The sequence below is a fragment of the Crassostrea angulata genome, chromosome 8 (genome assembly GCF_025612915.1).
Source record: "Crassostrea angulata isolate pt1a10 chromosome 8, ASM2561291v2, whole genome shotgun sequence".
In the NCBI taxonomy this organism is placed as follows: Eukaryota; Metazoa; Mollusca; class Bivalvia; order Ostreida; family Ostreidae; genus Magallana; species Magallana angulata.
The window spans coordinates 53,830,178-53,843,799 of record NC_069118.1 but is presented as its reverse complement, the minus strand read 5'-3'; the positions used below and the strand labels follow the sequence as shown (position 1 = coordinate 53,843,799).

Below are 13,622 nucleotides of genomic sequence, written 5' to 3'. Positions count from 1 at the left end.
AGTTGCGGAGATGTTTGTTTGCAGTGTTGATAGGACGAGTCCGCAGCGAAGTGTCTACTGGTCCCAGTTACGTTTTTCAAAGTCTGAGTTTACACAGTTTTACGATCCTGATCATTTATTTGCCTCTGGTTCATATTCGCTGTCTCTTGGTTCGACAAAATGTTTGCCAAGATTATCAGAGAGTCTTTTTTACCAGGCTGTTTAGGCCTCAAGAATATTTACTTTTTTCCGCAATACAAGAAATCTGGAGACAATGGAGATTTTTTTTTCTTTTTCTTCTGGGGACAGGTCGGTTTTCTGATTTTGTACAATGTTGAGGGGTCTGCTTGATGGACAGATTGCGCTGAGAGAAAAACCACGCTGTTGGCAAAGGAGAAAGGGGGTAAAAAAATCAGTGAATATAGGAACTTTGTTTGAGGATAATAAATGTGTCTGTCAGACAGCAAATCTGTCTATTGGTTTGTAACCACTCGAACAAGTGGAGAAATGACTGGTCGATTAGGTAGAGGAAATCATAGGGGAATGAACTGCCGCTCCAGTAACAAGAGAGGTTGAAGAGTATGCCAAATCTCTTATTGTCTAAGTCAGTAAGAAACTTGATCGTGTCTATTTAAGCCTGTATAGAGCACTTTGAGATATTCACTGGTGTGCAGATAAAGGATTGGGTATATATATGTTTATAATAAAAGTTCAAATTGGCATTTTTGTGAGGGTTTTTGTTATGTTATTTTGCCAACATTTTCTTTTCTTCCTTAATAGTTGTTTCTTATTAAAATGGAATTTGACAATGAAGAGTGTACTTAATTATATGAGCAATTTGTTACGCAAGTAATGGATCTAATTTTTTTTTTCTTTCTCCTTCTGATTATTTCTTTACACAGTTAATTCTAGATTTTAATATATATAGGGTCCCAGTTAAATTTACTTTGTTAAGGTCAGATGCGACACATCTTCCATTGTTTTCATTTTTCCTCTGACGTGATACCAAAATTATTTTTTTTCATGTTTTTAAATATACTTCATTTGGATATATGGGTTTGATTTAAAATATATATATGACTTTATTATGATAATCATTGAATTGCATTTTGCATGCTATTTAAAGAAAAATTTAAAAAATTTAAACTATAAAAATACCCTGGTAATACCCAGGTTTAAATTGCAAATAAAAAAGAGTATCAAGAAAAATTATCTTAAACTGAGGAACGTCACATCTGAGGTCCTTAACTGCTTTACCCAGTGAGCTACCAATACAGATAAACTTATTACTAACAGTTTCTAGAAGATTATATCATATATTCTAAATCCAGCAGACCATTAGTACATACAATATATCCGGGGTTTTTTTTCGTGTGTCACAAAAATAGGAAAAATGTGTAGCATATTTAATTTGCACAAGTCATTTTTTGAGATTTGAAAAGTTTCTTTTAGAAAATAATACAGAATATAATTTCTGCTTATTCAATAATTTGGGTTTTAAAAGACATCCTGAAAAAAGCGAAAATTAGATCATCGCGAAAAATACTGGATATATGGTATCCTAAACTTCCTTAAATATGGTGTCTAATTTAATTGGGTTTTTTTTAACACCAATGAAAAGTTTGTTCCTTGCATACATTCTTAAGGAGGCTTAGTAGGTTGTCAACAAAATTAACCATCAGGCCCTTGGGTCATTTTACATAGACGAGCTTACGTTTGTTTTAAGTCTCACTTTTACAAAAGGAATACATATTAGTGGAAAAGTCAGACTGAGAGCAAGAGTAAGCTCTACTAAGTTTTATGGCCCCAGGGCCAGATATACCTTACATTTTAATTTTAAAAAAATCATTTGATAAGCTATAACCTATCATTCAGTAAAGAATAAAATTCCATAAATTTTAACTTTTAAATTTGGATGTTTTCCTATAACTTTATACAGAGTTCTTCTTAAGGAGAGTAATATACATATAGTCTAAAAATGGTCAAGACAATATATTCCCCTTAATTTTAAAAAGTAATCTTCCTTTGTTGATGTTACTAACATTTTTCTTATTCATTACTCATTACTTTTTGTTAATGTTTTAATCAAACTCTTCTTGGTACATTTAAATCATTCTGATATTGTTAAAACATTGGAAAACATTTCATTGAATTGCCATTAAGTAATGTTTAGATAATAGGGAAAACACCTTGACTTTCACTAACTTCAAAAGAACCCGCCTAGGGAAACTATAAACTTTTGTTATCGTAAATGTCCAGTCCAGTTTACACTGTATAAGTAGGCTAGATAAATTTCCAACACATATACCTTAATGATTCAGATATTTCAGGCTACATTGTGTATTTCAAATGTAAACAGGTGGGCATTTGTGCATACCTGGAATACTCTCAGGACTTTGATTTTAACCTGTATTACAAAGAAAACATGTGTAAGGTAACCTCAATTGTGCTTTGATTAAAGGTGTGTAAATCACATTGTCTGTTTTTGAGACACATATTATGTATTTGATTATAATGCTGCATTTCATGAAATTCTTAAACAAATTAATTCTGTAAAAGTAAACCCTCTGCAAATGTCCTATCTGCAGAACTGTAGTTCTCTGGTGAGAAAAAAAATTGGATGGGTGACAGTGTGTTTACCCCTCTAATTTTTTTTTCTGACCAAAAAACTAGTTCTTCAGCTACAAATATCCATAATATGTAGATTCCTAGCTCTGTACAACTTCAGTTTCTCTCTTCATGATACATGTACACATAATTAGGGCTTTTCGACTTTCGGTCGAAAAGACCTATTGTTTTCGTTCTGTTTTATTATTATTATTCTTTTCGACAAAGTTTCGTCAGCGATTTTTTGAAAACGGAACCGAAAAATAAAAATTTAATATTAGATTCTTTTAGCAATTGTTTAGTTCTCCCGTATGTCCCTTTTTGGACTTCCGGTCTATATACTTCCGGTTAACACATGTAAAAAACAAAATATTAAAAGGACCTTTGTATCTATTTTATTTTTTAATTATAAACTATGAAATTTTGGATTTAGATACTTCATAGTTTGATATACAAAATTGTAAGCGACAACTTTTTTCTATCTCTTGCTGTTTTCGAGATATTAGACTTCAAAGTATGAAAAAAGGGGGGATGAAAAAAGTAAAAATTGAAATAACCACCAAATTTGTTAAATGAGGATTGGGAAATGTTAAAACTGTCATAATTATCATATATTTAAAGTTTCGTTTGAAACCATTGAGAACTTCCGGTTTTATAAGTTGATTAAAAATCGTCTATGTTAAACTGAATTCACGCGTGCCATGTTTTCTCAAACAGTTTTCAAGTAAATATCTTTATATTTAATTTTTATAATGAAGGACCAAATACAGAGACCGGAAAAGGTTTTGGGATTAAAATTTTGAAAAATAAGGGATCTAGAGGGGTCAAAGTTGAAAACAGTCCTTTAGCTGTATCTTTTTTATTTTTCATCCGATTTTCAAAATCATTTCGGTTAATAGTTCAGAATAAAGAGAACAATATTTAAATATTGGTCCGAGGGGCCACTTTTTGACTCCTTATAGGGGTTTGAAGGGCCTAAAGATCATAACTTGTTTAAATTTCAAAATTATTTTTTAGAAGAGTTATCTCGCTTTGCTCTAAGAATGTAGAGCACAAATACTCTTAGCATACCACGTTTTGCGTCCAAGGAATGAATACTTACTTTGAAATGATTTTTTTGAAAATATTCTTCTGGAAATTATATGTGTAGCTACTTGTTAAGTTCTAGAGTTTTCTTTCTTTTCACACTGCACTACCCCTGAATTCTTATTTAAGCAACTGGTTATACCACTGTGTTCAGACAATTTGGAAATAGATTAGACAAAATTTTTTAGACATTTAAAAAAAAAGGAAACTAGGGCTATCAAAAAGCCCTTACTTTTTGTTGAAGACAAAAAAAGTTCTAGACATTGATATTGCTCATGACCTGAAAGTATGTCATGACCTTGATCTGATGTCATTGACCAAGGTCAAGGTCCCACTAATTGATCATCAACATGACAATTATGTAAGACTCTGAGGTCCTGCTGGGGCATATATAAGTATATATATTGCCTTTGGAAATCATTGTACCATTGAGTTTGATCTGATAAATTTAAACATATTTTATCAGTATAAACTTCATTGGATTTGGCAAAATTGCATTAAGCCATAATATAGGCATTTTTCATTGGTACTAGGGTATCTTTTAGATATTCCCTAAATTAAGTTAACTAGTTATTTTTTTTTTTATTTGCATGCTTTAATTTTGTTAGAATCTTATTTTAATGTAGGATAATGACCATCAACATATTTGACCCTTTTGGTGCAAATTCTTTGCTAGTGCTATGTAACAATTTAGCAGCAATATTCAGTTGCAAATGAAGACATTATCTTTCTGGGGGGAGACCCCTCGTATGTATTGTCAGTCTCATTAACCATATCATTTCTTCATTTTCTTTTCATTAAGAACAAATATACTAATGAGAAATTCCCATAATCCCTAGGGGCCATCATTTCCTTTTTTCCTTCCTTCAAATTTGATTGTCACCTGAAGAAAGAAATCAAATTTTTTGCCGACAGATTCTGAAGCTTTTTAAAACTGCCAGGGAGGAAAACATGCCTCGCAATTGTCTGTTAATGAACATCAGGAGGTATGCAATTGAGTCTTTAGGTTTCCCACTGTAGAGTTTTAGATTGTGTTTTATTGCTGTGGTTTCTGCCCTTGGTCAGATTCAAATTGGTGCTATCATGAGATAGATTGGCACCGTGAAGGGATTCCCCTCTGTGTAATAGCAGTAACTCTCTCATTTAATGAGGGTATAAGTTTGACCAAGCAATGATAGCTAACTGAAACAATTTATTAATATTTTTTGGGCCATGTTTAATGAAAGTAAAAGTTTAATTAAGTATTGACAGCAAACTGACACAATTTTTTAAAATTTATTTATTCATTTACAGTTGAATATCTTGAACACTGATATCTTGAATACTATGGAGAAATATGACTGTCTAAGTGATTTGTAAGTCCCAACCACTTATTTTTTTAGTTTGAGATATAACGAAGTTTGACTGTAATTATTTTTGACCAGTTGTCTGACCAAGGTATAGTAAAATATATCTGGTTTCTTAACCATATTACTGGATGTTAAGGTGGTATGGGACACCTCAATGTTTGACGTATTATTTATTGAAATAAACATTGAAATTGAGTGTAATTTTATTTATAGTTTCTTTACAACAATTGCTAGCTAACAGTGTGGCGCAGTGGGTTAGAGGGTTCACTACTAATCTGTTAATCATGGGATTGAATCTCGCAAGGGATTTAAAAAATTTTAAAACCTATTTTTCAGTTAAATATCATAAATTTGAAAATTCTAAACCTGTCCAGTGAAAGTTAGTATTAGAATTATAATGTACTATAAATCCACATTAATATCCACGGATGTCCCATACAACCTTAAAGAATCAGCTTCGCTCCATGAAAAATGACCACAATATATCGTAGTTTTATAGTGTTGTTACAACATCACAGTCACAATTAAGAAAACTAGATGAAGGTAAATAAAGAAAATTTATTGTATGAGTGAATTACTCAGTATACATGTTATATTTCGCTTGTGCGGTATTTGGCGAAAAATGATTTTTCCACAAGATAATGGGATTGGATTTGGCGCATTTCTGGATGTACCTATTTAATATCTATGTATATATTAGTCATTTGACGATGTACTTGATTTAGCGACCCCGTTTTTTGCCAAAAAAGCTATTAAATAGATTCCACAGACAAATGTAATAAATTTACGGTAATTAGTTCTTTGATAATTATATGTTAACTTAATGATTTAGATAAAATATTCTATCCATATTGAAGATATGCAATGTAAAAAATAATATAATTACAAAATTATTTTCTTGTTTGAATTTTGTCCCAGCTATTTTCATGCATCTTTTTATTGAATCCCGAAAATGTGATGGGTGTCTGATAAATGTTGAATACCAGAAAGAGGGACATTTTTGCCCCCTGCTTTATATCCGTTTCACCTCATATGACCCCATTGACATGCATGAATTCAAAATAGGGCTATAATGGACAACTTTTTCAGCAAAGCTCCGCGATCTGTGATGGTGAAATTTTTTCAAATGACAAAATGAGATTTGGCAAAAATAGCTTGAAACCGAAATAACCCTATCTATATATAACATGATTTTATAACCTCATGTTAAGCTCATTGTACATGTATTTCGTACACACAGATTAAATTTCATTGTCAGATTATCATACTAGTTCTTAATGTTTCCTTCCTAACCTAGTTTCATTCAAATTTATTGGACAGGTGTGTTAATTATTCAATATCGTTGTTTTTATGAGATCATTGTGTTCATAGAAAACACGTTAACTCTATACGAGATGTGCATCTGATAGGATCTTGTGTAATATTCAAATCATTTAGAAGTCCCGGTATGTTAAGGCTTTTAAAGTCCGTGGGTGTAGAATATTATATGATGCGAGGATTCCCGCAGTAAATGGCATAGATTTTTGTCATTAGAGATAATGTTTGAATAAAATGATCAAATGGGCTTAGTGATTAGGAATCTGAAACTATAATTCGTCCTTACCGAAATCATAACCGACCGAAACAGGCCAGCTAAATGGATAAATAATGCAAACAATTAAAGTATCGGGTAAATTGAATTAGATGAATACCTAAATGACTGTGTTTTAAGAAAAAGATTACCCACAGTTTCAGACCATTAGAGCATTGTACATTTAATGCGTTTATCTTCTTCTATTTTATTGGGTTTTTTTAGGAAACAATTGCCTATTTCCCTTGTTTTGAAAAAAAAATTGCCATAATTCTCATTGATGAATAATTTTGAACATGCAAAGTTAGAATTTTTATATTTATGACAGAAAATGATTCGGAGGGTTTTATGTAATTTAACTAACTTTTCCTTTAATTTATTATCTAAATACAGTAAAACTCGTTTAGGACGAACACGTATATAGCAAATTCTCGGATAAGGCATAGTTTTTTTGAGTCCACGTTAAAATTCTTAACAAATCTTTGCAAAATTTGACGGTTATAACAAATTCGAATATTATTACTTATTAGGTTAGTTACTGACTCACTACGGAAATATATTGGGTTGATCAATCTCATAGATGGCGAGGCGAAGCCGAGCCGTCTATGAGATTGATCAACCCAATATATTTCCGTAGTGAGTCAGTAACTAACCTAATAAGTGTTTTGTTTTCCCGAGGACTATTTAGCGACATATTTATTCACAAATAGCGATGATCATGGCACAGTCATGTACAAGATGCCTAACATCTCGTCCAATTTAACTCATTTAAACTCTTCAAAATTTTCAATCTCACCTTTCAATACTTTTTAAAAATCTTTGCTTCACCCATGTTTACCTACAATGTTTTGTTGCTATTCAATTTTAAATGTTTTCTCCCTTTTCTCTGCAGAGATTTGAGCAAATTTCGACGCTGCCATTTTGTTCTGCTCCAGACAAAACAATGTGACGTCAATATTCTAAGGGCAACTACTCTAATTTTAAAGAATTTCAAAGGGCGACTACTCCAAATACTTTAAGAACTTACGACATGCGGTTTATGTATATTAAATACTATGAAATGTCGAAATGAGTAAGCGAAGCGTTGACCAATGACGGCCATATTGCCTAATATTAATTCTCATAGAACAAATATAGAGATATATGAGGCAATCACGTGCTATGTTAAAACCAATGAAAATGTGACATTTCAGTCCAAGGGAAAACAAAATAAAATACGAATAAAGCGAACTGATTTTGAGTTCCGTAGAGGTGAATAATAACGAAAAACACCTTTATAATGAATTCCTTTACAGCTAGTTTAAAAAGTTTGCACTATCATTTAATAAAATAGTTAGAATGAATTTATTTTGATTAAATTTTTTTCAATTCACAATCCGATTATCAAAGGTATTGAAGTAATTTATTTTTATCTTAAGCCTCAATTAGCAATAATTATAGTCTGGTGAAAGAAAACATGTATACAGGTAACTCTTGATAGCTCAAAGTCCATGGGGGAAGAAATACTTTGAAGTATCAAGACTGGGGATGTACAGATCACAAGCCCGACACCTTATCCACTCGGCTATGGAATTAGTTAATTATCACCACTGATAAAATCCTTTTAATAAAAAAAAAATGTCGTTTCAATCAGAGCTAGGTCAGCCATTTTGTGACGATGTCTTATATTTTCTCCTTAAATATCAAAGAAAGTTACAGGTTTACAATATGGTGTCTAATTGAGGATAAATTTAAAATCTAATATGCTAAATGCTGAATGATTCGATCATTCACCAAAAGGATAAATTAAGAAATATAAATTTCTTTATTTTCTAGTACATTGATGAATTAATTTGTTGACGCTTATTAACAAAAAGAAATACCTGCATTTTATCTTCTCAAGCTATAATTTGATTTGGGTTACCCAGTGATAGTTAATTAACTTTATTATCATTTCTTATGTGGAGTCATTCATAATTGTTGCAATAACAGAAGCTTAAGTAACTTATGCTTATTAGATTAGCAGCATACTTTAGTAGTCTCACAAAAGATTAAAATGCCCCCTGATTTCCCCATTGAGTATAAGTAAGGTAGTAATGGGGGCTATATTGGACCATGGATGGATTTGTGCCTGGGTAGCTCAGTGGTAGAGCTCGTGATTAGAGTTGGAGTGGTCTCGGGTTCGATTCCTGGTCCAGCAATGTATTTCCATTGTTTATATGCTCATCCCTCTATTCATACTACAGATGGTGCTGTAACCAGCCAATACTGATGGGTGGGCTCAGGTTGATGTGTATAGCAAGGAAAGCAACTCCAACATAAGGAGCACACAATTTCCCCATTTTTTTCCCAGAATCCCCTTTTCATCAAACATGGTGGCAGCTCCTGAATCATTCAGTGTGAGCTAGCAGCTAATGATTTAAGGTACATTCTTGATGAGGTTATATTTCTGATGAAGGTCTATAGTTTGGATGATTTAGTCAAGATGCAGCTGCCAGAAGAGAACTGATCAGGTATATATTAAATATAACATATCAGGTATCACTTAATTATAAGGTATCCTATAGTAACTCATCTCAGAGACAATGACTGACATTCATTATGCTACAGGTTTCTGTTTGGTGGGGTTTTTTCTTTCCTTCTTGTTATGTATATGGTTTTTTATACTTGCTTGATTCTCTTAGATTGGAATTATGAACTTTAGAAATGTTTGTTTTTTTTATTATTTTATGTTGATTATAGATAGCAAGACATTTATACATTTTGACGGTATAAAAACTCTAATAAATTATGATTTGTCTATAAAAAAAATTAATACTAAAAATTGCAATTTAAATGCCCCAGGCTGTTAATTTAACTGTTCGTACAAAGTAATAGCTTACATATTTTGTATTTGACTTGACTGAAACTTGACTCATTTAATGCACCATTTATTGATTCCAAATTGAACTCAGTGTGGAATATTTAAACTCAGCTGTTTTTAAAGAATTGTTCTCATTTGTTATGTGTTATCTTGCAGATGCAGAGAATCTTCAGTATACATGTATGCCTCAAAAAATGAAAATCTGCCTCTTCTTTCCACTAGACCAAGGTAAAAAGGAACTATCATGCAGTTAAAATCTCTACCTTATTGATGTATAAGAGGATGTCATTAAAGTTATTCATAACATATAATGGGTAAATCAATCTTGTTTCTTTCTTTTTAGATATCATTGAATATTACAGTGACATTATACTAATTTTTTTTAAACATAATTTTTACAATTATAGGTATTTAAATTTTTCGGATGAAATGAAATATAAGTTGATAAATCTGCTGTGTATATTAACAATTTCTGTTTGTGTTATAGGTGTGTTGCTATGAGATGCAGCTGTTACATGATGTACAATACCTTTACTGTAAACCAATGAGAACCGTTTGATTTTATTACAGTTTTATATTTCAGGAAGTTAGCATAGGTCTGATTTATGACATGTCTAAACCTATATGTTCATTCATATTTACGCGTAACATTTGGTGGTGTACTTGATTTAGCAGAAGCTGCATTTTGCCAAAAACGCTAAATAAAATACACAGCCAAATGTACTAAGTTTACTGTATGGGGTCTGTCTGTTTGTGTCATCTCATGTGTGAGCATTTCCAACCTCCAAAATGAAAATAAAACAGCGTAGTGTTGATCTTCAACTCTATTCTTTTTTATTATCTCAAAGATATATCTTGACCAAATGTTATTCTATTTTCATTGTAAAACTATTTACATGCAATGGAGATAGAATAATAGAAGGTAGATTTATAAAAAAAACAAACAAACAAACCAAAAGTAAGGGTATTTAAAGAGCCCTCATTCAATGAATTGATTTCTTTGTAGAATTCATATTGTTACTACTGGTAATAGTCTTAAATTCCAGTGGTGCATGTAAAAAGTGCTTTGATGTTTAACCTTGTAATTTTCTCACACCTTTGACCTTTGAACTTCCAGGTGTGTCAACACCCACACCAGGGCATGCGGTGCTGGGGGGCAGAGGCTGTGACCACAATGGTGAAGGCTGCCCTCAGTCACAAATACGACACCGAGCTCCATCAAAACGTGGTAAGTTGTTGAAACACCACAAAACTCCATTAAAATGTGATAAGTTGTCATATACATTGCAAAACTTCATCAAAATGTGGTAAATTGTCATATATAGATACACCTCAATGATTTTAAATGATCTATTTGTAGAAGCAATTGTTGATAATTATCAATGTATTCTTTGTGTGGAAGCTACAGTCGATGACTCGAGGTGATTTCTGTTTGTAGAAGCTACAGTCGATGATTCTGGGGCCCCTGCAGGAGCTGTCCTACATACCCCAGGCTGACATCAGACAGAGACAGCTAGAGTGTGTCCTTCAGGTCCTCCACAACAATGGGGACAAACTGGTGCATGGCTGGCCCCTCATACTGGGGGTCATAGGGGCACTCAACAACGACCAGGGGTAAGATAAAAACTAGCTAGCCCTATAGACAGGGGGGTCATAGGGGCACTCAACAATGATCAGGGGTAAGATAGAAACTAGCTGGCCCCTAATACTGGGGTCATAGGGGCACTCAACAACGACCAGGGGTAAGATAAAGATCAGCTAGCCCTATAGACGGGGGGGGGGGGGGGGGGGGGGGGTCAAAGGGGCACTCAACAATTACCAGGGGTAAGATAGAAACAAGCTGGCTCCTAATACTTGGGGTCATAGGGGTAACCAACAATGACCAGGGGTAAGATGGAATCCTCTCCCCCCCCCCCCCCCCCAAAAAAAAAAAAATTGGGAGAGGGCTACATTATTGCAGCTAAGCTAGCCCCTAATACTGGGGGTCATAGGGGTACTCAACAATGACCAGGGGTAAGATAGAAACTAGCTGGCCCCTAATACTGGGGGTTATAGGTGGACTCACAATACGGGAACAAGATAAAATGTAGCAAGCACTACTCACTGTTGGCAATCATGGATGGCAAAGGTTTGTCAAAGTTTCATGGGGTTTCCACGGGATCATATTTAAGGAACTCAAAAATTTTAAGTGGTAGGTAGGACACAAACAAATTCAATTTATAATTGGCTGGGATAATTGGTTATAAAAAAGTGCCGCACGTGTCACAGTAGAACATTTGTTTGACCAAAGGTCAGTTACTGAGCCCAAGAACCAACAGTTTGGAATTGTCACAAACTTACTCAAATATTTAATATTATTCATATATATGAAGGTAATATAAAATGATCTTTTTGTTGGGAGTTTATGTATTACTAAAGATCAACCTTGAATTGCTATTGAGTTAGTGTACCTGCATTGTTATATAACTTTTTCATTACATATTTTAGTTTAGGTATCTACATAGCAGGTGGCTGTTATTGTCCGATTTTTATTTCAGGGAGAAGCTAATTCAGACGGCCTTTCAGAGTCTGCAGTTGGTTGTTACGGATTACCTTCCCATCATTCCTTGTGTTTACTTACAAAACTGTGTAGAGGTGGCAGCAAAATTCGGTCTCCAGAACCGGGAACTTAACATAAGTCTCACAGCCATTGGACTTCTGGTACTGATAAAATTAATCTTTGGAATGTCTGAATAACTAAATTAATGTTAAAGATTTTACAGTTATAGTAGTGGGGGCTAGTATGGACACTAGGTATTGGCCTAGGTAGCTCAATAATAGAGCTCCTGACTAAAGTTGCAGGGGTCCGTTACAGCCAAATATTTTCATTCTTGAAACAATGAAGCATTTCTTTTTACAGTGAAATTTTTTTTCGACCAGTTTGAAAATAAATATGTTTATAGTGGGATAATTGTCTTTACAGTGGAACATTTCTGATTTTTTCTACCAAAATCGACAACGAATCGAGAGCGAGTTGGCAGCTGCCCAGTCACGGGAGCCAGGGAGTGATGTCCCTGGGGGTGAGGTGCCTCCGTTCGATGCCCTGTGGATGAGTCTGTACGTCAAGCAGGGTGAGCTGTGTGTGGACCAGAGACCGGCGGTCAGGAAGTCGGCCGGACAGACACTGTTCTCCACCATCAGTGCTCACGGCGGGCTCCTTCAGACCAACACCTGGAAGAAGGTGGTCTGGCAGGTCAGTGAAAGAATTGGGTCAAGGTCACCACATGTACAGCAGAGTTTTGTGATGATTTACTTTCATCAAATTTCATTTAAAGAAGTAAATATTTTGTGTCGGTGCAAGAATGACAAGTAAAAAAATCTTAGTTTTAGTGATCTGGGTCAAACTTCTTATGTTTGCATGTTTACTTTTTAATTTTTTAAAACTTTAAATGAAAGCCTTCAAAAATTGTGATTTCAACTAGGGAGGGAATAGTTGCAAAATTTACAGAGAAAGAAGGCTTAAGGGTTGAATTTATTTGCTGGATCATTTCGTCTCATTTGTTTGACCTTTATTTTTCATTATGTCTCGTTTCATTGGCAGGTGCTGTTTCCACTACTGGAGAATGTACAGAAATTATCCAGCACCGCCTCCAATGTCAAAGACGAGGCCGCCACTGGCAACATTTTAATCCACCACTCGCGGGATACAGCTGAGAAGCAGTGGGCCGAGACCTGTGTTCTCTCACTGGCCGGGGTCGCTCGCACCTTCAATGCCAAGAGGAAAGTTTTACAGACCATCGGTAAAGCAACAGTTGTTAAAGACATCAGTACTGTCGCAGGTTTTGGATATTGTTGAATCAGTATATTGGTATCTCAGTCCTGTTGCAAATTATACATGTTTTAGATACTGATTTTTTTTATTGTATTCTGTAAATGTATTATATTTGGCATGACGATGTATGATATTTGATGGAAATTGATTTTTCAACAGGTTAGCATGGATTTGAATTAGCGTATTTCTGGATGCATCTGTTCTTATACATACATGAATGGCATTTAGGGATGTTCTCGATTTAGCAGAAGCTACTTTTCACTAAAACTGTGAAGAAGAATACACAGCCAAATGTTATACATTTACGTATCATAAAGTTTGTCAAAGTAGTCTCCCTTTGGGTACAGCCAAGAGATTAAAAGCATGTAGGCAAGAGTT

At 33.9% G+C, this 13,622-nt stretch overlaps 1 protein-coding gene across 3 annotated transcripts in view; it reads left to right on the top strand.

The window, feature by feature from the left end:
• Nucleotides 1–13,622, top strand: part of LOC128159449 (protein MON2 homolog) — a 556,747-nt gene that overhangs the window by 491,631 nt on the left and 51,494 nt on the right. For all 3 annotated transcript variants that reach the window (XM_052822554.1, XM_052822556.1, XM_052822553.1), the window contains 5 exons: nt 10,551–10,661; nt 10,872–11,047; nt 11,971–12,133; nt 12,396–12,665; nt 13,014–13,212. In XM_052822554.1, the coding sequence (XP_052678514.1) occupies nt 10,551–10,661; nt 10,872–11,047; nt 11,971–12,133; nt 12,396–12,665; nt 13,014–13,212 (919 nt within the window). The remainder of the gene's footprint in view (nt 1–10,550; nt 10,662–10,871; nt 11,048–11,970; nt 12,134–12,395; nt 12,666–13,013; nt 13,213–13,622) is intronic.